Source organism: Marmota marmota, unplaced genomic scaffold, assembly GCF_001458135.2.
Source record: "Marmota marmota marmota unplaced genomic scaffold, marMar, whole genome shotgun sequence".
Lineage (NCBI taxonomy): Eukaryota > Metazoa > Chordata > Mammalia > Rodentia > Sciuridae > Marmota > Marmota marmota.
The window spans coordinates 998,667-1,023,396 of record NW_025999898.1 but is presented as its reverse complement, the minus strand read 5'-3'; the positions used below and the strand labels follow the sequence as shown (position 1 = coordinate 1,023,396).

The window sequence follows — 24,730 nt, the reverse complement described above, 5'->3', positions numbered from 1 at the left end:
CCGCCTCTGGAGCTCGGGTGTGTGTGTCTTGCCCCGCCCTCACGCCTAGGCTCTCTATCCACCGGTGATCGGCTTGGCAGGCCCGCTTCAGCTCCTCCTCCTCCTCCCACCTCTGTCTGCTCATCTGTGGGTTAGAGTCCCTCTAGTTGGAGTCTTATCTTCTGCGCCACCAGTGGGGATCAGGACCCTCTCCATCTAGCTCCAAGGCGAGTCCCCCATAAAGAACAACACGTAGTGCTGGATATAACTGGTATTCCCCAGAGCTTCCCAAGCTGTCGTAAAGGAGTGGGATATTGAAGAGGGACACACAGGCCCTATTCCAGGACCATTCTCAGACATACATCATCCCTGCCCATAATTATCTTGTGGGGCCTTGGTATCCAACAGGGCTAAGTCACAAGGTCCCCTAAGTCCACTCCCTCTCCCCTCCTATTTTCAATATACTCCCCCTTCTCCCAGCCCAGGGCGGTGCCCCCTCCGGCCACAGAGGAAAGCTGAATCACCACCGCTACCCACAGCTGCGGAAGCAAGGTACCGCCAGCCGGTATCCATTCCTGGCCAGCAGCATCTGTTCTGTCCCCTGGTCACTCAGAGCTGACTTGTAGGTGAACTTCCTGGGGTCCACCTCCTACCCCCAGCCCTAGCAAGACAGCCCTGGGCTGTAAGGCAGAGCAGCTACCACTAAGTCTGCCTCTGTCTGGATTTCTGTTTTCCCATCCGAACGACAGATGTTTATGTAGCTTAGGGTTGTGTAAATAGAGCGCACCAGAACAGGACAGGTCGACCCAGATTCCAGGCCTGGACCTGGCCTCTCTGAGCTCTGGAGTCCAGGTGAACAAGGACCAAGGCCCAGCCAGGGGCCCAGTACCATCTATGAGCCTCTTTCTTGTTCTCAGGCTTCCTTCCTTTGTGGAAGCTCCTGCCCACCTGAACAGGGTTCACCCCTGTCTGCTCTGACCAGCGAGTCCTTGACAGCTACCTGACCAGAGGAACAAAGACAGCAAAGGGGGACGGCTTAACTTGGCCCGCTCCGCCCTCTGGTGGTCAGAATTCCCAATGACTGCAAGTGCCTCTAAAGCCCTTCAGTCATTGGACACCGTGGAAAAACCTCAGCCTCACAGGAGACGGGTATTGTCAGACCTCTCTGTCAGGGGTTCCAGGAATCTACGTAGTCACGTTAGCTTCTGGTGATTCTGATGCCTGCTGGAGCCTACAAATCACTGCTGAATAGCCCAAATTTCAGGGCAAGGGGCACAGGTAAGAGGATTCCAGGCTGAGGACAAAAGATGGGGCCATTTTAGGGTTTCTGCAGGAGAAGTTGTGGGAGGGAAACTGAACCAGACAAGGGGACAACCCCACCCTACTTATTGAGGAGGAGGAATCTGGGCCCCCTATGGGCTTTATTCTTTTGCGGATTTTGTCAATTTTTAAGTAAGTTCCCTTCGATAAAAAAAAAACAATGTTAAGAATAATTTTTAAAAGCAACAAAAACACCCTGATCTTTTCAGAGATGAGCTGGTAGGAAATGCTAGGTGGTGAAAATCTGTCTACACTGCCTCTAAAGACCATACAAAGTAGCTCTCTCTTGCCCTGCCTCGTGAGAGGTGGCTCTGAGGAAAGTGGATTAATTGAGATCTGGGCAGACGTTGGTGGTGGAGAAGGTGTATACCTCAGGGGTAGGGGAGGCTGAGGGCAGAGCTCAGTGAATATGATCCAGCAGTGACCATCCCAGTTGGGAACCCAGAAGGGGCAAATTGCAGGAAGACAAAACAACCAGCTGCCAGGGAATAGAGCACTTTATCCCATCTGTTCTTTGGTTACCCCTGGAGGCAGGGGATTACTCTCACAGAAGTTTTGGTGAAGGGAAGGAAGCAGGTGCAGGGCCCTCAATAAGTTATTTTCATGTGGGAGAAGGAGGGATCAGGGTGCCCAGCTTCATGGAAGCAGCAAGGGACTCATTCACATTCCTTGGGGCCTACCAGAAAACCCAGAGTAGCCTAAAGTTGCCTACATCTCCCCAAGTCCCTCAAATCTGAGACTTGCATGTTAGGGGGCCAAGCAGTGCTATGGGAAGTAAGCAGTGCAAAGTGGGACACTGGGATAACTAGAAGTGAAGAAGAATCCATTTCTAGCCACTGGGCCTCAGAGGCTGTGGGACAGTCTTCTCTCTTTTCTCTTTATTGATCATGACCCTGGACAGATCACCTCTCCACTGAGGCCTCAGTTTTCTCACATATGATCTATGATGTGATCATAAGCATGAACATTCTGTGTAAACCCAGGCATTATCCCACAGCTGGGAAATGGGAAACAGGCTTGGTGTTTTAAATGCAGGCTAGACCAAGCCAAGTCCTGGAGGAGAGCTTCTCAGACCCTGGCTTCTCTAGGTCCCTGCTGATTGTGCAAAACTACACCTGGCCAGTGGCTGTGGGACACATGATCAGAAAGTAAGAAGGAACTTAGGGCTTGAATTGGAAAGGTGGCAGAGTTCTGGCTAGAGCTCTACTCAGAGAAAGCTGAAGAAGAAGAGAAGGGCTGGGAAAATATAGGTAAGAGAGCACTGAGCCTCATATTCAAGTTCATTACTGTTCTTGGCAACTCCCGAATCAGTGGGCTGGGTCTGCTTAGCAAATATCCTTTTGGTGAACTGCTGGGGGGCTTGACCCTCCAACATTGATTGTGGGGAGTTGAGGGTACAGAGAAACCCCTCCGGAGACGGTTTCAGAGAACAGCATCTGCTTTTTGCTTTTATAGCAGTTGTGTGCCAATCTACATATAACAGTCATGATAGGCCAGGGGTGATACATACATATCATCTTATAGAAGTCAAGACACCAAGAGTGCAGAAACTGCCACATAGCCTGACCCTGCACCAACAAGGGAATAACTTTTTGTCAAAGGAATAAATAAATTGTGCTTGCCAGTGTTCTACAGCACCTTGTCCCAAAAAAATAGCGTTCTATGTTAGGACTTCCCTGCTGCACAATGAGCAAGGTAAGCATTCCTCCATGTGGTCCAAGGTTAGGCCCTGCACCAGTGAACAGGGTTCAGAATCTTCCTGCTCCCCAGAGCCAGGAAGACAATCCCTCCTGGAGGAAAGAGCAAACCCAGCTCATAGACCCTGAGACCTGCCACAGCCAGTCTTTCCCATATGGAGGGGCTTGTGGCTTTCTCAGGTCATGTCACAGGGGGTAAGAGGCAGCTGAAAAGTGCCCTGTCAGGTGTCATTCACTAGGATCATTGGATGAGGATCTCAACTCTTCCACTTACAGATTGTGTGACCTGAGGCAAGCACCAACCTCTTTTAGTCACCACTCCTCTGGGAAAGAGTTGTAAGGGGAAAGTCACAGAGAAGGTCCAGAGTCCTCTCCCTACCACAATTAAGGAATGGCAAGTGAATAAACACTTCTGTGTTTTCAGTGAAGACATTTCACCTTAGAGAAACAGGGCTGGTTTTCACTGGCTTCCTGCTATTTTAATGTTTGTTTCAATATAGAAGAATGTTTTAAATCACTTTCTTCCCTTGCCTGCCCAGATCCTTAATATTGGAAGCCAGTCCTCTAGGAAGAGGCACATGTTTAATCTGTGGCTTCTGGGACTTCAAGTTCGTCAGCTTGAAACTTGTGTGCTGTTCATCACCCCTTGAAGGACAGGTTCTCCTCTAAACCTTGGTGGAGATATGGGGTGCCCCTCCATGAACTCTGCATCATAAGAGGGTGATCCAGAACCTCAGTCCTGAACCTCAGTCCCAACACTTCACTTTACTGAGACAGGGTCCCCATATCTTGACTGCCATGGTCTGAGTGGTGTCCTGAGTGTGCGGTGGCTAAAAGCTGGGAGTGAGACAATGAGACTCTAACTTTAGCCTTCAGTTGAATTGAGGCTCTGCCATGTAATTAGAATAATCATTGAAGTCCCTAATATTTAAAAATTTGTTCTTTTTAGTTATACAGACAGTAGAATGTATTTTGACATATATAATCTCATTTTTGTGGTGTCATAATGTGGAGTTGGGGCTGGGGATGTGGCTCAAGCGGTAGCGCGCTCGCCTGGCATGCGTGCGGCCCGGGTTCGATCCTCAGCACCACATACAAAGATGCTGTGTCCGCTGAAAACTAAAAAATAAATATTAAAATTCTCTCTCTCTCTCCCTCTCTCTCTCTCCCTCTTTAAAAAAAAAAATAATGTGGAGTTACACTAGTCGAATATTCATATACGAGCATAGGAAGTTATGGCTGATTTGTTCTACTGTCTTTCCCATTTTCATTCCCCCTCTCTTCCTCCAACTGTGCCCTGTTCAATCTGGTGAACTTCCTCTTCTCCCTCTGCCCACCTCCCACCCCCAAAATCTCTAATTTTTAATGTACGAGTGGAGGAGCCAGGAGGCTGATCAGGGTTTTTTTTTTTTTTTTTAATTTAATTCCAGGGCATGTTATTTGAAATGGGATCTCACTATGTGGCCCAGGCTGGTCTCAAACTCTTGGTCTCAAGCAATCCTTCTACGTCAGTCTCTTGAGTAGCTGGGACCACAAGCCTGCACCACTGTACTCTGCTTAGGTCATGTCTGTCTGTCTTCTAAGCCACATCCCCTGCCTGACACTGTGGGAGGCCACAGCATTTCTGCCTTGTCTGTGACCTTGGGTGAATCACTTTCCCTTTTCAACTACTAGTTTCCTTATCTGTAAAGCAAAGATGAAATTAAAATATTTACAGCCCCAAAGAGTTGCTTAGTAAACAGCCTCTCTGCCAACCTTACTACCCAATATCCATGTAAATGTCCATGTGCCCAACTCCCCCCCCTACCCCAGGGTACCTCCCCTTCTCTGTCCTTGCCCCTGTGTTTGTGGAATACAAGGCATCAAGATGCTGCAACACATACTCAATCAAAACTTTAATCATTTCAAGGTGGGCATTAAACAGCCCTGCTAAGGCCTTGTCAGCTCTGGGACCACCACCCTGACAGCAGAGTGGAGAGTCAGCATCAGGGCTACAGCCCCTGGGCCCTGGAGGCCTCCTTGTGGGCCTCCAATCCCAGAGCAGTAGTACTCACAATGCCCACGTCCTGCAGATTTCTTCTCCTTCTGCCAAGGAGTCTGAGTGCAGTATGTCCTTCAGAACATGGGCCCACCTTTATGGAAGGCCTGTGGGCCAGGCAGGACCAGATTTGGACTACTCAACTTCCCAAGGGAGGTACTTGGCTCCCTACTTCAGGGTTGAATCATGGCTTAGGATCCTTATAGGGGTGGTGGCTGTGGTGATCTGGAGGACATCCCTCCAAGTGTTCAAGAGGTAGCAGTAGGGTCAGGCAAATGGCTATTCCAGGGATATCAGGAAGGAAGACAGAAGCCCAGGGAGTGTGTGAAGCTGCCGGGTTGAGGGAGCCCAGGGACTACCAGCTAACCAGCCTCAGCTCAATGGTTTCTCCATCCTGGGGTCTGTAGTCAGCAATGCCTGCAGAAAGAGATGAAGCCAGGAAGGTTAACAAGACAAGGTATCCTCTGACCTGGATCCCCCTCCTGCTCCACTTTGAAGATCCACTCATAGTTTGCTGGTGGGAAGTTGAAAGCCTTTCAGAGCCAATAGCGAGTCTGAACCTGTTAAATGAGGCATTTTTGCATTAGGGGCACCTCCAAAGGGCATGGGTACAGGACTGCATGCTGGATAACAGACACAAGGTGAGAAGAATCAGAGACCCTGACAACACTATCTTCATAATACCCCAGGGGTTGCCAGGAAGAAGGACTTGCTCAGTGTGGTCTGGAGGGAGAAACAGGAATAGCAATGAAATCTCCAGGGTCTGCCTTTGCTCTCCAGATAATCCAAGCTCTAGTAGGATACATGGGTTCAAAACCCAGCTCTGTCACTCATTAACATCGTGACCTTGGGCAACTTATTTAACCTCTGTTAACAATTGTGTTCTCATTAGAGAAATGGGGTGAATAATAACAATCAGGTTGAGGGTGAAGCTCAGTGGTAGAGCACTTGCCAGCATGCGTTAGGCTCTGGGTTCATACCCAGCACCAGGGGGAAAAAAAAATCAGAAATGATGTCAATAACCCATGGGGGAGTTGAATGGGTCCTCAGAGAACCCAGGTGTCAGGGAGGTGCCACTACACTGGGCTTAGGACATTTCCTTTCAATGGAGATGCTATGATCTGAATGTTTGTTTGGCCCCATAATTCATATGTTGAAACTTAACCCCCAAGGTGATGCATTAGGAGGTGGGTCCAGGAATGAAAACAGGTCCCAATTCAGCCTTTGACATGTAAGGAGAAGTTTGCTGAGGGATTCAAAGATAATTCTCTCACTCATAAAAAGGGAGTGGCCTCAAAAAGAAATAGAAGGGTCTTTCTACTTTGTTTTGTTTTTCTTTTAGCAGTGCCAGGGATCAAACCCAGAGCCTCAGGATTGCTATACAAGCACTCTGCCATTGAGCTATATCCTCAGCCCTACAAGGGTCTTTCTGGAGGAGGAAGCCACAAAGAGAACAGAGCCAAAGAAGTCATAGGGAAACAGGGCTGAAGCCCTGGTTACAACATTCCTGAAATCCTTGCTACCTCTGTATTTCTGATCACACAGGCCAATGGATATCATAGAGGAAAGTTGTTTGCATTGCATTTCCTGTTACTTGCAGCCCAAAGTACTATAATGGATAACATAGTCTGTGTGGCTGTTATAAATAAAGAGTAAAATTTATATATACCAACATAGAAAGATGTCCATAGTATATTAAGAATTTAAAAAAAAAAAAAAGGTTGTGTTGGGTGTTATGGTGCATGCCTGTAATCCCAATGGCTTGAGAGGAGGATCATGAGTTCAAAGCCAGCCTCAGCAATTTACCTACGCCCTAAGCAACTTAGCAAGACCCTGCCTTAAAATAAGATAAAAAAAAAATAATTTAAAAAGTGGGGGATAATGGGTGTTGCTCAGTATTTAGCACCCTGGATTCAATCCCTGGTATAAAAAAAAAGTTAAAAAAAAAGGTTGCAGCCAGCTGGGTGTGGTGGTGCACGCCTGTAATCCCAGCAGCTCTGGAGGCTGAGATAGGAGGATTGCAGGTTCAAAGCCAGCTTCAGCAACAGTGAGTCGCTAACCAACTCAGTGAGACCCTATCTCTAAATAAAATACAAAATAGGGCTGGGGATGTGGCTCGGCGGTCAAGTGCCCCTGAGTTCAATCTCCAGCACCAACAAAACACAACATAACCAATAAACAACAACAACAAAATAATGGTTGCAAAACAGTACAGAGTTGCACTTGTCATTATGGTAGCCATTAGGCAAATGTGGCAACAAGCACTTTAAATCTTCGTACGAGAAAAAAAGAAAAGCATGTAAAATATGTCATTAGTAATTTTACATTGAAGCCAGGTGTGGTGGCACATGCCTGTCATTCCAGTGGCTTGGGAGGCTGAGGTAGGAGGATCCCAAGTTCAAAGTCAGCCTCAGTAACTAGTGAAGGCACTAAGCAACTTAGTAAGACCATGTTTCAAAATAAAAAATAAAAAGGGTTGGGGATATGGTTCAGTGGTTAAGCACCCCTGGGTTAAATCACTGTTATTGGCACCAAATTCGACATTTTAGGTCAGGAGCCATTTTATCTAAAAGTTCCAAAGTTTGGATTCTGAGGTGATGCTGCTTAACTTCCCATAAGAACATGTGCCTACTAAAAAAAATATCAACCCCACCACAGCTTAAACTTCTAAACAGCTTATAATCAATCCCACCACAGTTTAAACTCCTAAGCAGCTAATGAGATTTCTCCCATAAGAACATGTGCCTGCTAAAAGGATCAACCCCACCCCAGCTTAAACTCCTAAGCAGCTTATGAGATTCCTCTTGTGGGCCATAAAAATGCTCTGTGAGTGCCGACAGGCTGCTGCTCTCCTCAGAGGACAGCCATGTTACTAACAATAAATCTCTTGCGCGGGATTTTGGTGTGTGGTGTGGTCTTTGGACTTTGCGTGGACTCTGTGAGTGTCCTTTCTTTTTTTTTTTTTTTTTTAATATTTATTTTATTTTTTTAGTTTTCAGTGGACACAACATCTTTGTTTGTATGTGGTGCTGAGGATCGAACCCGGGCCGCACGCATGCCAGGCGAGCGCGCTACCGCTTGAGCCACATCCCCAGCCCTCTGTGAGTGTCCTTTCAACTGGTACCAAACTAATTTTACATTGATTACCTCTTAGAATGATATTTTTGATATATTGGGTTAAATAAGAAATGCTATTAATATTAGGGTTTTTTTGGTTTTTTTTGGTACTTGGGAATGAACCCAGGGGTGCTTAACCCCTGAACCACATCTCCAGCCCCTTTTTTTTAATATTTTATTTTATATTTTTTATATTTTATTTATTTATTTATATTTTATTTATTCAGGGTCTCACTGAGTTGTTTGGGCTTTGCTAAATTGCTGGCTTTGAACTTGCATTCCTCCTGCTTCAGCCTCCTAGGAGCTGCTGGGATTATAGGTGTGTGCCACCACACCTGGCCTTAATATTAGTTTGGACAACTAGAGAATTTTAAATTACGCATGTAACTGGTGTTTTATTTCTATTAGATCCCATTGTTAGAAAGTATAGCTTTCCCCTGCCCACCTCCTGGTTTTTGCTTGTACTGGGGATTGAGCTCAGGGCCTTATACTTGCTAGGCAAACACTATTGCTGAGCTATATCCCCAGTTCTTCTTATTTTTTCATTTTTAGACAGGGTCTGGCTAAATTGCCAACCTGCCTCACCCTCTGGAGTATCTGGGATTACAGGCATGTGCTGACACACTGGGTTGTGGCTCCAATTTTTTTTAAACAAACTTACATATTTCTAGAAGTATCTAGGAAAAAATACACCAAATATTAAAAGGAGGCATTTCTAGACAGTGAATTACAGGTGATTTAAATTTTCCTTTTTTTTTTCTTTTTTAAAACCTATTTGGTCTCCAAGAATTTCTATGATAACTTGCATAAAAATTCTAAGAAATCAGTTAAACAAATTAGGTCCAATCTTGAACATTGGTGATTTTACAAGGTATAGCCCAAGAAGTTTCAAGGGAAAGCTGGGATGAGTTGATGAAGCCTTATTGCTGGTTGGGGTGAGGTAGGGGACACATATAGGGGTTACAGGCAATCACACTCACCTTGCTGTAGCGGGGTGTCAGGGGCTCGGAGGAGCTGCCAAAACTCTCGGTCCCCAACTGCTTTCCCCATTACCGTTGTCAGGTAGGGGCCTGACAAGGAGGCCTGTGTTCCATACCTAGAAAAGGGAAAGATGAAGAATTTGTTGTCTCAAGGGGAAAAGTGGAGCTCATCCACACTGGCAAAGAAGTTTTGTCCTTGCCTTTAGGGCCAGCACTAGCCAAAGCCTTCCTGGACTACCTTGCCACGGTCCATAGGTCTTACCTCTAACCCCTCCTCTCCAGACCCAATAATACTGCCTGGAGGTTTCACCCTTTCTGCATTCACCAAGACCAAGGCCTCCATGAAGGGACACTGATTAAGTTATTAACTCAGTTGTCATTCCCCGCTCTGGGGGCTGATGTTGTGTGCGTCCAGGGAGGTGGAGACGCAGAAGCAGATGGCATCACACTGAATAGGCCAAGATGCAATGAGAGAATGTGAGGCCAGGGTGCAGAGACACTGGGACACGAGGAGAGGGACACGGGGGAGCAGAGGCAGAGACAACTGTCAGTGGCACTGGGTCTCTCGTTCTGCAAGTTTCCATGGCTCAGTAGCAATCCCCTCTTCTTGGAGCTGGGTTGCTTAGTCTGCTCTCTGGTTTCACATAATCCACACTTGTGGATGCTGGAGTAGTTAGAGTTAATTAGGCCCTGGAAACTAAGAAATACCTTATTCACATCTTTTCCACTTTCTTTGAGCTCCTTGCCTTCCACTTTTCATTTCCCTGACCTAACTGGATACCATCGCCAGAGGTTCCTCTTAATATTTCATGGGGCACATCCTTCTTTACTCCAAAAGTGAGGATGGTTTCCATCTTAGACATGGGAGGATTATTAAAAAAATTTTTTTTGGTGGTACTGGGTATTAAACCCAGGACCTTACACTTGCTAGCAAGCACTCTAACACTAAACTACATCTCCAGTCCCTTTTTAAATTTATTTATTTATTTTGAGACAGAGTCTCTCTAATTTGCTGGAACTTGCAATTCTCCTGCCTCAGCCTCCTGAGTTGCTGAGATTACATGTGTGTACCACCACACCCTGCAGATTATTTCATTTTTAAGAAACAGAAGCTCACTCAGAGTAAGAGGCAAAAGAAAAACAACCATCCCTCCATATCTTCAGGGATTGGTTCTAGGATCCCCCATAGATACTAAAATCCAAGAGTGTTCAAGTCCCTTATATAAAATGGTCTTTCTGCCTAGCCCCTGAACTCAGCCCATTCACACTAACAAAAGAATAGTTTCTCAGATTTGTGTTCATGATGGCTTTTCAGAGGTCCTCGAAGCTCTGAATTTTAAAAATGTGAAATTCTTTTTGTTTTTCATTGTCTCAACAATATTCAAACACGAAAGCAGCAGGCTCTGAATAATCTCCACATCTGCTAAATTAAGACTTGGCAAGGTCACTCAACATGTGTGTGGCCTGTGACTGTGTTGGTACCCAGAAGCATTTCTCTGTGTGCTGCAGGAGATTGACCAGGAAGTGGGTTTAATAATGAAGGAAATGTTGGGACTAGAAAAAAAAGCCTAGGAAGCTACAGCAGCCTATACAGACTCAGCTTCAGTGGTGGCTCAAATATAAGGGAGTATTGAGATCACTGGGCCTGCCAGTGTAGACCTGTACTTCCACAGATAATCCTTATTTGAATGTTATTATTATTTTTTGTGGTGTTGGGAATTGAACCCAGGGCCTCATGCTTTCCAAGCAAGCACTCTACCACTGAGCCACATCCCCAGCCCCATTATATTGGTTTTTACACTTTTGTTTCTATTTAATTTACAATGTTGTTTAGGATTCATACCTGTCTAAAGGAAGAAAGAAAGGACTTGATAGTCACATCCAAGTCTCTTATAGAAGTAACAACCATGGATGTGGGAGATTTTTATCCTTTAAGGGGGTCTTTGCATATCTCTGATCTGAGAGTCCCTGGCCCAGATGACCCCAAGGTGACAGCTCTTGGTCCTCCCTGGCTTCAAAAGTTGTTCTCTGGAAAGTTCAGTTGGAAACAAGAATTGGGGACCTCTTCAAAGAGGCACATTTTTCTAAGGGAGAATTCAGCGGAAGGGTTGACTTGATGGGACCCTAACTTCTCAAAAGAGAGAGTCATTCTCATAAGATGAAATGCATTTATCTTATTTAGAACCAGACAGGGCCTGACAGGGAGTAGATCACCAAACCTGCTTATTCTTAGACTTGTCACATCTCAAGGTAAGAAGCAAGTTGAAGGACACTGTCCCATCTCCTCAGGGTAGCATTGTCCAACCTCCTCAGGGTAATTAATAACAGGATTGCACCAAGATTATTTAATACTACAAAGTCTTATTTCTTGAAAGCTAACCTGTATTAAGCACTTCCTACATGTTGGACCCTACACCTATAAAAGCAAATGACACTATCTCTTTATGTGTGTGCACTACTGGGGATTGAAGTCAGGGGTACTCTACCCTGGGGCTACATCCCCAGCCCTTTTCTTATTTATTTTGAGACAGGGTCTCACTAAGTTGCCCAGGCTTAGCAACTTGAACTTGAGATCCTTAAGCCTCAGCCTCTGGAGTAGTTGGGATTATAAATATATCCCACTGTTCCCAGCTGAGTGGCACAAACTCTATGAGCCACTCACATTGCTCTCCTCAAAATGGTCCTGTGAGGAGAGAACATCTGACATCCTCCCTGAATTATGGTCAATAGCTGTCTTGGGTCCCTAGCTGGAGAAAGGGGAGCTGGGATCCCAGTGCTGAGGGCTCTGATTCCAGAACTTGCTCTCTTAATGACAATGCTCTCCTATGGCCCCTTGTTTCCATGACAACATGAGCCAGAAAGGAATGCAGAAGGTGGACGCAGAAGTTGGGCCAGTACTACTCCCAAGGAATCCTTTCCTCTGTCCCCTGTCCATTCCATGACCCTGGAAGAGGGGATGAATGGAGTGAGAATTAGAAAATGGGGGTGTCTCACGTGAATCCTCCTAGCTCGTGGGCCTTCTCCAGGACATCTTTCAAGGAAGACCCAGCAAGAACAGAGATGGCCTGTTGATATGGTGGCAAGACACTGGAGACCTTTAGTGTGACACTGATCATCTCTGAGACATGGGCAGGTGAAGGATTCTCAAGAGTTGAAGCCAACATAACTGTGCCAGGAAGGAAAAAAGGGGAAGCTGGTGTGAGGATAGAGAGCCTGGGTATGAGTCCTATCTTCCTGCAAGAACACTTTGGACCATCTGGACTGCATTCTTCTGCATGTTCTTAGATTAATGCCACGACTATCTGCTAAACTGAAACCTGTCTGCCATCCCAGCTCCCTTGTCCCTCAGCCTCCACATCCCTGCACCATCAAGATCAGGCCCCTCACTAGTTTCTCTGCTTCAAGAATTGTACCCCACAGGGCTCTTTCTTTTCTTTTTGGTAGCAAAGGTTGAATCCAGGGGTGTTTAACCACAGAGCCACATCCCCGGCCCCCTTTTTATATTTTATTTAGAGGCAGGGTCTTTAAGTTGCTTAGAGCCTTGCTAAGTTGCTGAGGCTGATTTAGAACTTGGAATCCTCCTGCCTCAGCCTTGAAAGCTATTAGGATTACAGGCATGCACCACAGTACCTGGCCCCAGTTCTTTTTATTTTTTATTTTGAGACAGGGTCTTGCTAAGTTGCTTAAGGCCTTGATAAATTACAAATGCTGGCCTCCAACTTGTAATTCTCCTGCCTCAGCCTCTGAGTCGCTGGGATGAGAGTCATGCACCACCATCCCAGGCTCCCAGAGGACTCTTTCTAGAACAACATACATTTGTATACATTTTTAAAATGTTATCTGCTACCTCCCCCTTCCCTCTCCATGCCTAGGGATTGAATTTGAACTCACGTGTACTAGGCAAATCCTCTACAACCAAGCTACACCCAAAGTCCTTAACCTGCTTTTCATTCAATCTGCCTGCCACTCTTGCTCATTTCCGTTCTTTTACAAGACCTTTCCCCAAGTTCCCCCAAATTATTTTCTTTTATGTGCTTTTATTCTTGCTGTCTCCTTTCTGTTCTGCCCTCCCTTTTCCTTTCTCCCTTCTCCACTGACAAATCTCATCACTTCTTCAAGTCTCTTTCCCAGATGATGCCCTGATTCAATGCTGTCAATTAATGCTCATCATGTTTCAGAGTTATCTGAAATATACCTCTCCTCATTTATTCATTCAAACATTTCTGCACTGGAGTCCACTCAGTATTTGGCATCTTTGACCCCACACTGTGAGCATCTAGAGACTGTAATCACATTTTAACTTCTGTGTCCCAGGCATACCAACAAACCTGTATTGCCTCAGCAAATTGGGACCAAGAAACTGCCCTTAACTGGGACACACAGATGTAAATAATCTCAGCAGATTGTAAAAAGTTGTGTTTCCACAAAAGGTTTGACTACCTCTAGGTGCCTGGCAGTCTGGGAAAATGAGATCCATATAGGTCTTGTGGTTCAGGACGGGCAGCAGCTGGGAAATCATGAGAGCATTCTGGAAGGCCCCATCCTTCAGGATGGCCAACAGGGCTGTCCTTGCTTTGAGGCATGCTATGCCCAGCCCCATCCTGGGCATAGGGGAGGTCATCAGCAACTGTGATGGGATGGGGAAGAGAGGAAAGGGGTGGGTCAGCCAGCAGTGATTAGCCAGGTCTTCCAATCTCCAACCAGCCTGACCTTTTAGGGACCCCCAGGCCATGGCTCCAGTGCCTCTTTCCCACCTGCAGAGCCAGCGGGGTGCTGTAGACATTCCCAAAGTAGCCCTCAGGGGTCTGGGCCTTCAGGATCTTCTCCTTCGATGTTTGGATGGCCAAGGTGATCCGTTGTCTCAGATCAGGGTTGAAGTTGAAGCGTTCCAGACAGGTGAGGGCCAAGCCTGCCATGGCCACTGTGTCTGAAGAGATAGGAATTATGATGAGCTGGACAGTCATGTGGGACCATGCAGTGCCTTGAGGTTCAGGCCCTGTGGCAGAGGGCAGCCTCAGCAGGAGTTGAAGTAATCAGACAACATGATCAGAGCAGCTAGGGCCACCAACCCAGATCATTTGCTCAGGAGTCTCCCCATCTGGGCACTGAATATCTTATGTCTCGGGAAACCTCTCAATCCTGGGAAAACTGGTTTGGATGGTCACTCTACTCTTTCAGGGCTAAAGGTCAAGGGAAGAGACCACAGGAGGCAGGCCCAAAAAGAATGGATCCTAGGGGCTAGAGTTCTGGCTCAGTGGTAGAGCACTTGCCTGGCATGTATGAGGCCCTGGGTTCGATCCTCAGCACCACATATAAGTAAATAAGTAAAATAAAAGATCCAACTAAAACATATTTTAAAAAAGAAAAGAAAAAGAAAGACTGGATCCTATACTACTCACTCCCAAACTTGGCTGCATTTTGGAATCCTCTGGGGAGCTATTTTTTTTTTTTATTTTTAATCTTTTTTTTTTTTGTAGATGGACACAATACCTTTGTTTTATTTATTTATTTTCATGTGGTGCTGAGGATCAAACACCAGTGTCTCTCATGTGCAAAGCAAGTGCTCTACCACTGAGTCACAACCCCCACCTCTGGGGAGTTTTAAGCCAACTGCTGCCTTAGGTCCATACCCAGGTAATTAAATTTAATTGATATGAAGAGTTGCATAGGTCCTGAGGTTTTTTTTAAGCCTGTATACCTGCTGCAGCTGATTTTAATGTGCCCTCTGATTTTCTGTAAGTCTCTAGGGCAGAACAAGCTCCCTACTTCTTGTCTCTAGGTATTTACCCGCCCCCCAATACACACAGACCTTCACCATCCAACCCCAACTCTGTGTGAGACACATATTCACTCATGGAATGCCAGGCCTAGAAAGAGACCTTGATTCACAATAAGAAATAGAAATGAAAGCCCAAGTTCACATAGTGAGGAAGCCGTTCTGGAACCTAGGGCTCAAGCTTCACAGGTCCTCTGATACCGAGATGATAGCTATGCACCCAGATTTTTCTCTATGCCAGACATATGCTAAATCTTTGCTTGTAAGGAATCCTATATTCCTAGGAGGTCATTTTACTTTGTTTTTAATATGGTACTGGGGATCAAAACTCGTGATACTTGTGAATGCTAAGCATACTCTTTTCTACTAAGCTATACCCCAAGCTCCTGGAGGGTTATTTTATAGGAAAGGCCACCTGCCTTCCCTAGAAGGTCCTACAGTGAGTGTGCCATGAAGCTGGGGTTTGGATCCCAGTCTAGCTTCAAGGTAAAGCCACTGCCCCACACACAAGTCTCCCTCCATCTCACTCCTAAGGGATGTGATAAGGAGGGCTCTCACAGGTAAATGTGGGGCCAGGACATGGTGGTCTTCAGCTGGGGATGGGGGCCAGGGAGAGCCTAGGGTCAACAGGGTTTGGCCCACTCACCCACAGACAAGTGACCCTGGTGGAGGTGGTGGTCGTGTTCCACAGCGTACAGGAGCTTGCCCACCACACTGTCATGGACTCGCTTCTGGTGGACACACAGAGCCAGGATGCTGAGGCCATACTGGTAGTAGCTGGTGTGGGGGTGGCCCTTGTGATTTTGCCCTGGGAGGGAGAAAAACAAGGGGTTAGGGAGTCATACCAGGCCTGAGGGCTTGCCTCTCTACCCTCTCCCAACAAGCAGCCCATCAGCACATGGGGCACCATTGCCTGTACTTTCCAACATACTCCTTTGAATTCATGGGATCCTTCATTCCTTTATTGCCTCAATCCCTACTTCATGAGGTCCTACTATGTGTTAAGCATTGTGCTTGAAGGTAGGAGTAAAGAGACAACAGCCTGGCACTGTGCAGAGGGGTCTCTGATCATAGCACAACTTGTACTCATGAGAGCCTGATTATAACTGAAACTATAGGCCTGAGGTCTATGGAGCCTTATAACAGAAGTCTTTCAATAGCTGGGAAGTTGAGACAGAATTCCTCAAGGAAGTAATGCCAAAGGTAGGGGGGTGGAGGTGGGGTTAAAGGTAGAGATGGAATGATCTAGAAAGGGAGGGAGGGCATATGTATGCAGACTTTGGCCTGTGAGTTGAAAGAAGGTGGGCAGTCAGTCAGTCTTTATGGCTGAGCATCATGACTTGCCAATAACGTGCATGTTGGAATTCAGGAAAGGCTGGATAAAGCCTAGCTACTGGGAAAGGCTCAAGTCTCCAGGTGAACAATAAGAGAGGCAGAGTGGGAAATAGGCTGTGTAGAAAACCCCAAATTCTGATTCTCACCAAAAATATCATGAGCTCTCCCAACTGTTTCCCACCCACAGAAGATGGTGTCCTCTCACCAATGGCTCTCTTCTCATCTTCCAGGAACCACTTGAGCTGGGAGACCAGTCTATCTCCTTTGCGGCTCCCGACAAATTCGCAGTTAGCTCTGAGAGCGAGCAGGTAGAGGGCCAGCTGGCCCATGGAAGGCTTGGTTTGGCAACCATTGTTGTAATTTCTGGAGGTAGACCTAGGACAAAGCCAGTTAATAACATGGTTGTGAGAAAGTGCCACCTTGCTAAGCCTTTGGGGGAACCCCCACCACTCACCAACATCACAAAGTAGAAAAATCCTAACAGTTGGAAACATCGCTAGAAGTGCCAAAAATTGGTATAGTTAACTAAAGATATTTTAAAAGGTGAATGATTGGGTGAATGATTAAATTAATCATTCACCTTTTAAAATATCTTTAGTTAACTACAAGAATAAATTCTGAGGGCTCCTGCATCCAAATCACCTGTGCTTGCCCCACACTTTGGCCATGTTTCACCCATATGTTCTCCCTTTCCTCTCCCCACCCTGTATCCATTTCTCCAGGATCCCAAGTGGGAAGGTGTTTAATGAATGCTCCTGATTCTTCACTGTTATTCAAACCCCAGAACAGGCCTTTCCTTAATGCTCCTTGGAAAGGAAGAACAGAAAGATGCTGCTTCATGGCTCAGAACAAAGCCATGGATTAGTGATGTCTGCTTCATGCACAGAAGACGAGCACAGATTCAGATGTTGCTTCTGGGCTCCCTATGGCAGCATGGTCATGGATTAGTGAGATCTGCCTCAGGTAAAAGAGGGTGCAGTAGCAGCACAAGGGGCTCATGTTAGCATCTCTGATCTAGTCCAACCATTATACAGAAGGAGAAAGACCTAGAAAAAACAAAACTTGCCTAAAGTCTGCCAACAATGCAGTAAAAGGCCCAAACTAGAACCCAGGTCTCCTGACTTTTGGGATGTGAAGCAAGACACAGAGAAAGAAGAGAGAGTGCAGCAGTACCCCAGGAGGCACTGCTGATAATCAAGCTTGAGGCTGTGAAGGTAGAGGTCCTCCTTGGTCCCAGCCTGCATGCTGGAAAGGCGCAGGCCCACATAGAGGCTGGGGTTCAGGTGTTCCAAGGAGAGCTGGTCCATCCAAGGCAAGAGGTGTTGGCCCAGCTTCTCTACCAGCTGGTTGTCCATCTCTGGTATTACTTAGGAAAGAAAATGGTATAAGTGAGGTCACAGAGCCATACCACTAGCAAGCAACTGCCATCCCCAGGGAATAAATATCCTCACTTCCATCTTCACCAAATACACATCCAACTTGAATGGGGAAATATTACCAAACGGAGGCAAGAGGGAAAGCAGATGTTCCCAGAGAGCAATTGGAGTGGGTGAGGGAGAGGCGGTAGGCTGAGGGCAAAGAATGCTATTACCAGGCAACCACCTGCCCATCAGGAGCAACAGCAAGACTAGATATCAAGCTTTTGGGGTGTTCCTAGGCATCATACCCTATCTTGCTTGGCTCTCACACCAGATCTGCTTTGTACAAGAGAAGAAACAGAAGTTCAAAATCATGTATCTTATATGAGGTTGCAGAACCAAGGATGGGTGTGACTATAAAACCCCTTCTCTTTGGTACCCCACTAAATACATGTTCTACCCAGATTGACAAAAATGTCAACCTCATGCAGCATGTGTTACGCATCCAATTTTCAAATGCCGTGAACTGCCAGCTGGTTCACTGGGGCTGCCTGATGAACTTCTTCCCTGCACATCTCAAAAGTAAGTCTTTTCTTGCCACCTGTGTTTGAGTGAAAATGGCCTGAGAGTTTGAGGCAAGTGACTAGCAAACTGTCATATTTTGTAGCTATTTATCTGAGAGCCAGAGAATTTATTTGAAGCTACATAACTAAGATACAAAAATACCCTGGAAGCTAAAGCCTCAGGGAAATTTTCCAGCTCTAGTTGATGGCTGCCTTCCTCCCTTAGGGAAGGGACCCAAGCTCAGAACAGAGTAGCTTGCCTTAGAGGCTTTTTGGACTTTCCTTTCCATTTATGCCTCCCAGATGCTGCTGGTTCCAGCTGCCCAATAGTGGCCTCCAGTGTGCCACATCCTAGGATGATGGGCAGGCCACTTCTCCTAGGGAACTAAGGAAAAGAACGGCCACAGAGTGCTCTACCTGCCTCCTGGCCTTCAACACAGCTCTCTCTCTGAGTTCAGGTCCCATGAATTTATGCCTGGTTTTCCAAAAGTCACAGATTCCTGCTGCCATAAAATGACCATTCACTAGCTTGAAACTTGAGTAATTCATTGCTGTGTGGAGCCAGGCCAGAGCACACAGCTGGTTTCTCACCAAAATGTTCAGTAAGAGAGAGGGTTCTCAGCCAGCAAGGGGGGCACATCTGTAATCCCAGTGGCTCAGGAGGCTGAGGCAGGAGGATCTCAAATTCAAAGCAGGCCTCAGCAACTTAGTGAAGCCCTAAGCAACTTAGCAAGACTCTGTCTCAAAATAAAAATAAATAAAAAGGTCTGGGGATGTGGTTAAGTACCCCTGGGTTAAACCCCTGATATACACACACAGACACACACACACACACACACACACACACAGCGGGTGGGGGGAAGTTTTCTGTCTGGGTGCTTGTCTCTACTTCTGTAGCCTTCTATCTCTGTCTCTGTCTCTTTCTGAGGCTCTCTAATTCTGTCTGTCTCAATCTCTCTGATAATCTATTTCTCCACACTTTTCTTCTCCTATTTCCTAAAACAGGTGAGGGAGCCCTCTGGCTCCATCCTGGTATTTGACCTCCAGCATGATGAGTCATCGGAGGATAGAAATGATAAGATGAGGAGCAGGTTGTAAAGAGAGGCTGACAACCAGTTTAACTTCCTTAGAAGGAAGGAACTGGGCAGATTCATCCAGGCTAATAAAAGTGGGCTTGGGCAAGCACTCTACCCTCCAGGACTTTTGCTCACAGGGGCACCCGGCACATACTATTCTGGTAGCTAAGCACTGATTGGGACTGGCACTTAGAAACACAGGAGCTCACTTTGCTTTGGCATTAGTACAGCAAACCTGTCAATTTCAAAAGCATATAGAGCTTTAAGCTAATAAAGCAGGTGCTGTGGGATTCTCATACCACTTCAAGGAGGAAGGCAGGAGAGCATTTTCTGGGTGCAGGAATGAGGTTGGGAATGACTTACTTGGCAGCAACAGGCTGTATCCCAAATCCCAGTTCAAGGTTCTCTAGACTCCAAGAGAAGGGAGCTCTTGTAGAGTCAGGCTCATGGGCTATTTGTGTGGCTAAGTACAAGGCTGGCCAGATGGGCAGGAGGGAAAGTTCTGGCTAGCCCAACCCAGGTCTCCCTGGGGTCTGCCTGGACAGGAACCAAGGACTCAGGGATGAGAGCTCTGATTGTCCTTGCGGAACACAGGTCAGAGGCTTCTAGTGCCCAGCAAAGACCCTGGCCTGAAGTTCTAAGATCTTAATCTGGCAAAGTTCCACTGGAGCACCTTGAGCAGATCACTTGGTCTTTCTGGATTCTTCACCTGATACTGGACATGTCTGTACCTGCCTATCATGGTTTCCTCAGAGACCTGGTGTGTAGATTATAAGGAGGAAAAATATGTGAATAGCCAGCATTCTGAAATCTTCCTCCTGCTTCCCACCTGGCTCCAGTGTATGAGTGGCCCTAAGTCTATGCACTGAGACTCACAGACAGGTCCTGAAAGGTCCTCAGAGGTCCCTTAAGGTCCTTCAAGATACAGCAGAGCCAGAGCAGGCAGGGCCTCTGAGTGTGCACCTCCCTCTGCCAGGCATGTTTGTCCCCACTTCCTTCCTCATGGGCTCCTTTTCCTCCTTTGGGTTTCAGCTCCCAGTCTTTGGAGATCCTTCCCCAGACTCCCACCCCTGGCTCTCTACCTCCACCCCTGGTTGGCTTCTCCACCTTTTTTTGGTAGGAAGCCATATTGGGGATTGAACCCAGGAGCACTTTACCACTGAGCTACATCCCCAGCCCTTTTTATTTTTTATTTTGAGCCAGGGTCACCAAGTTGCTTAGGGCCTCGCTAAATTGCTGAGGCTAGCCTTGAATTTTTGATCTTCTTGCCTCAGCCTCCTGAGCTGCTGGGATTACAGGCAGGCGCCACCACACCCAGCTTGGTTGGCTTCTTTTTTGGCACTCACCACAGCCCAGTTTGGCATTTGATTGCTTTTATCCATCCCCTTCCCTAGAACATAAGCTCTAGGAGGGCATGGATTGGACCTGTTCTGCTCTTTGTTCTTTCCTCAAAGCCTAACATCAGGCAGGCCTGGCACAGAAAAAACTCAATAAATGAGTGTAGAATGAATAAATTAATAAATACTTGAATTATTGGAGCTCTTGTCTGGTGGGGAGTTAGACATATAATTAATTTCAACACAGTGTGCCAAGGTGGAGGTCCAGCTAAGCCCAAACTGTTGTGGGAATCCAGAGGGACAGGTAAGTTCCCCTATCCCACTTCAATCTGTTTCCCCCCCAAAAAATATGAGGAGGATGGGCAAGGTAGTCCTCCCTCTCTGAGACCCAAGAGGAAAAAGGCACAAGATAGAAGTTGGCTACTCACCACAGATCTCAGCAAGAGCCCCTAGGGCCCCCAACAGCATGAAGAAGGCCCCAAGGTGTCCCATGGCAGGAGCAGGTAGGTGAGCAGCAGGCGGTAAGTGGGGCAGACTCCTGGGGCTGGCTGACTCTTGGAGGCTTCTCTGAGGACAGCCCAGTCACTGCTCTGAGAGAGGCAGTTTCTTGTCACTGATTAATCTCTCCACGCCCACTGTGCTGCTTGCTAAATCAGCAGAGAGAAAGAAAAAAAGGTCTGTTATTGAGAGGGGAGGGGGAAGGGCCAAAGAACAGAGGAAGGAAGGGCAGAGCAGCTTTCCTAGAATTAGGGGACAAAAGGAAGGAAGGGCCCAGTAGAGACCCTGTGGGACAAAACTTGAAGCCAGTCACGTTTTATCCCTGCTGCTTAAAGAGCCAGGCACCAACACAGTGTCTGAAATCCGTTCAAGTTCATCCTACTGCGCCTGTCTGCTGTCCCACCAGCTGTTCCAGCAGTGAGTTTTCAGGACTGGGGTGCCTACCTGGTGCTCCTCACAGAAGGAACCCCTCAGAGTACCCACCCTGGCTGGGGACAAGGAACACAACAGGGAGCTGTGGTGGTCACATGAGCAAGAGCTCCGGAGTCAGCTGCTCTCTGTCAGCCAGCCTGCCCAAAGGGCGGGCACAGTCCCTGGAAGCAGATCAGACTGACCAGTTTTTTCAACTAACCCAACAGACCTGGGGTTTCCTGGAGAAGACAAAACAAAACAAGTTAAATAATGAAACGGAATCATTTGAGTTACAAAATGGGAAGCAGGGCTGCTTGCCAGGGAAGCAGGGCTGCCTGCCAGGACTAGAAAATAACTTTTAAAAATCTGCAGAGAGAAGGGACAAAGGATTTCTTATGTGCTCAGCCCCACTGGAGACTCAATGCATATAAGTCAACTAGTAGTGGCTGTGTGACATACCCAGGCATATGTAACTTCTCTGAGTTTGAAATAATTCCCCATACATGAGAGGAGAGGGTTGGATAAGATCATTCTAACAGCTCCCTTTTAGCTCAACATGTGAGGATCATATAATCATAAAACACCTCTAATCATCTCCAAATGAGATTTTTATTGCAATTATTTAATGGCAAATTGCCAAGGTTCTTGCAAGATAATCTACTTTGTGCCTTTTTATCACAAGTCAAACTTTCAATATTGATAAATATAGAGATGTGGATCTATTTTAAAAAGTATTGTAAATTGGTGTGTGTGTGTGGGGGGGGGGCGCGTGCACATGCTTGTGTGCATGCATGCACAATGGGACAGGGTCTCACTACGTTGCCCAGGCTAGAGTGCATTTAGCTATTCATAAGTGCAATCCCACTGATACTTGGTAAAGACACCCAGTCATAATAGCACGCTACAGCCCCTGACTTAAGATATCCTCCTGCCCCAGTCTCCATATTAGGTAGAATTACAGACACTTATCAGTATACCTCACCTTGTAAATTTCAAAAAAGATAGATTTACCAGAGGCTGGATTGTAGCTCAGTGGTAGAGCATTTGCCTAGCATGTGTGAGGCACTGGGGTTCGATCCTCAGCACCACATAAAAAGAGATAAAATTTATTTATTTTGTATCGTGTCCACCTACAACTAAAAAAAAAAAGTTTAAAGATGGATTGTCCAGCCAGCACAGTGGTACACACCTATAATTCCAGCTATTCAGGAGGCTAATGCAGGAGGATAACAAGTTTAAGGCCAGCATGGGCAACTTAGTGAGAACCTACAGAGTGCTTGCCTAGCATGTGCAAGGCCCTGGGTTCAATCCCCAGTACCTTCAAACAAACAAACAAACAAAAAAAGAAATAGAGCCATGAAATGGGAGTGGAACTGGGCTGTTTTAGGTCACATGTTCAGGAAAATGAAAAAGAAAAATGATTAAACTGTTTGGTTCATTATTTCTATTTGAGGTACTATAGTCAGAAAATAAAAATTAGCTTGGAGCCATGCATGGTGGCTCACACCTATAATCCCAGGTCTTTGGGAGGCTGAAACATGAGTTTTGGTCTAGCCTGGGCAAAAAGCAAGACACTGTCTCAAAAAAAAAAAAAAAAAAAAGAGAGAAGGGGGTGGGAGAGAGACAGAGAGAGAGAGAGAGAGAGAGAGAGAGAGAGGTAGAGGGGTATAGAGAGGAAAAAATTATATTGGTATGAGAAAGAAAAAGTCAGCCTGCCTGCATTAGGCTGGTATTACAGGCGTGAATAAAGCCTGCTGCAATATTAACAGGAAAAATTATTTTTACCAAGATCATGCATGCTTCAGCTATAAAGTGTCCTAATAACCATGTTTTTTTTCTTCTAAATCCACAAAGTATCAGAAATTTGCTCTTTGAAAGTATTTTAGTAAGAATGAAGCTTCCCACTCTTGCCTGTTGGGAGCTAATTCACTTCAACACAGAGAAGAAGCCTCAGAGAAGGAATTTATGGACTCCACATTCCACACCTATCTTAACTTTGTAATTTCCAGGAAAATGGGACTCTGGAGTCAGTTTGCTGTCCAGGCCTAAAGTTGACCCTTCACACACAGCCCTGGTTGCTTTGAGCCTATGGAAAACTGACTGGTTGACATTTCACCCAACTTCACCTCCCCTCAAGTCCTTTAATAGCTTTTGCTTTTTTGGGGTCCATAATTCCTCTGCTGGATGGTCTCCCTCACAGTGATGGGTCAGCACATAGGACTTGTTTTTTTTTTTTTTTTTCCTGCGGGTTAAGACCTGATTGTATCAGGATATAGCCTAAGAAATAATTCTAAAGAGAAAAATACAATTGTAGGTCAGGACCTTGGTTAATCTCTCTGGAATCCAAATCGGCTACTGTTCTCCCTGTGGAAACACACAAACAGACCCCCGACTCCAGACAATTACTGGGTCAGGACCTTTCCATTGTCCTGTTAGAATATCCTTCCAAAGTACCTTGGGCTTATGTACATTTTTTGGATACATATGCCTTTCCGCAGCACTAAGTCCTGATGAATCCAAATTTAAAAAGTTTAGAGTAAAAAGGGTTATTTTAAGTTTATCTTTGGGGAATATATACCCCTTCCCAATTCCTTCTTTTTGCTTTAATAAGTACATTTTAATAGTTTGATGAGCTCTTTCAACTATGCCTTGTCCCTGTGGATTGTATGGGATTCCTGTTATATGAGTAATGCCAAATGTTGAGCAAAATTGTTTAAAAGAGGTAGAAGTATAACCAGGGGCATTATCTGTCTTTAACTGTTTTGGAACACCCATAGTGGCAAAATTTTGTAAGCAATGAGCTATAACATCTTTAGTTTTTTCTCCGGCATGAAGGGAGCCCATCAAAAATCCAGAAGAAGTATCAACTGTAACATGCAAATATTTTAATTTTCCAAATTCTGGCAAGTGTGTGACGTCCATCTGCCAAATATGGTTAGGTATCAATCCTCTAGGATTGACTCCAAGATTAACTTGTGGTAAAAAGGTCACACAATTTTGACATTGTTTTATTATTTGTCTAGCTTGTTCCTTAGTTATTTTAAAACGCTTTTGTAAAGTATTAGCATTGACATGGAACTTTTTATGAAAATTTATAGCTTCTTCTAGTGTAGAGAAAATATGTATGTCATGTGTAGTTTTATCTGCTAAATCATTGCCCAAACTAAGGGCTCCAGGCAATCCTGTATGTGCCCTGATATGTCCTATAAAGAATGGATCTTTTCTGTCCCAGATTAGACTTTGTA

The 24,730-nt window shown here is 45.9% G+C and overlaps 1 protein-coding gene and 1 non-coding gene across 3 annotated transcripts; both read right to left on the bottom strand.

Annotated features, from left to right (window-relative positions):
• Positions 1-4,876: 4,876 nt before the first annotated feature.
• Tcn2 (transcobalamin 2) lies at positions 4,877-21,679 on the bottom strand. 2 transcript variants are annotated; one of them, XM_015504924.2, is made up of 10 exons: positions 21,558-21,679; positions 21,005-21,223; positions 17,416-17,608; positions 16,448-16,617; positions 15,554-15,715; positions 13,886-14,058; positions 13,572-13,758; positions 12,126-12,297; positions 9,132-9,247; positions 4,877-5,451 (listed from the first exon to the last, which is right to left on the bottom strand). In XM_015504924.2, the coding sequence occupies exons 2-10, from the start codon at positions 21,066-21,068 to the stop codon at positions 5,390-5,392; spliced, it is 1,299 nt and encodes a 432-aa protein (XP_015360410.1). In that variant the 5' UTR covers positions 21,069-21,223; positions 21,558-21,679; the 3' UTR covers positions 4,877-5,389. The 2 variants fall into 2 exon arrangements, with proteins under 2 accessions (XP_015360410.1, XP_015360409.1); XM_015504923.2 differs by having other exon boundaries at positions 21,519-21,665.
• Trnas-gga lies at positions 10,836-10,908 on the bottom strand. Its single transcript has one exon. It is a non-coding gene; the product is annotated as a tRNA-Ser (tRNA).
• Positions 21,680-24,730: the final 3,051 nt, after the last annotated feature.

Coding starts and splice junctions, on each gene's coding strand:
- Tcn2 (XM_015504924.2), bottom strand. CDS start 21,068: ATGGGACACCTTGGGGCCTTCTTCATGCTGTTGGGGGCCCTAGGGGCT. Junction 17,609..21,004: donor GGCTCTTGCTGAGATCTGTG/GTGAGTAGCCAA, acceptor TTCTTTCCTAAG/TAATACCAGAGATGGACAAC. Junction 13,759..13,885: donor GCACCCCGCTGGCTCTGCAG/GTGGGAAAGAGG, acceptor ATCCCATCACAG/TTGCTGATGACCTCCCCTAT.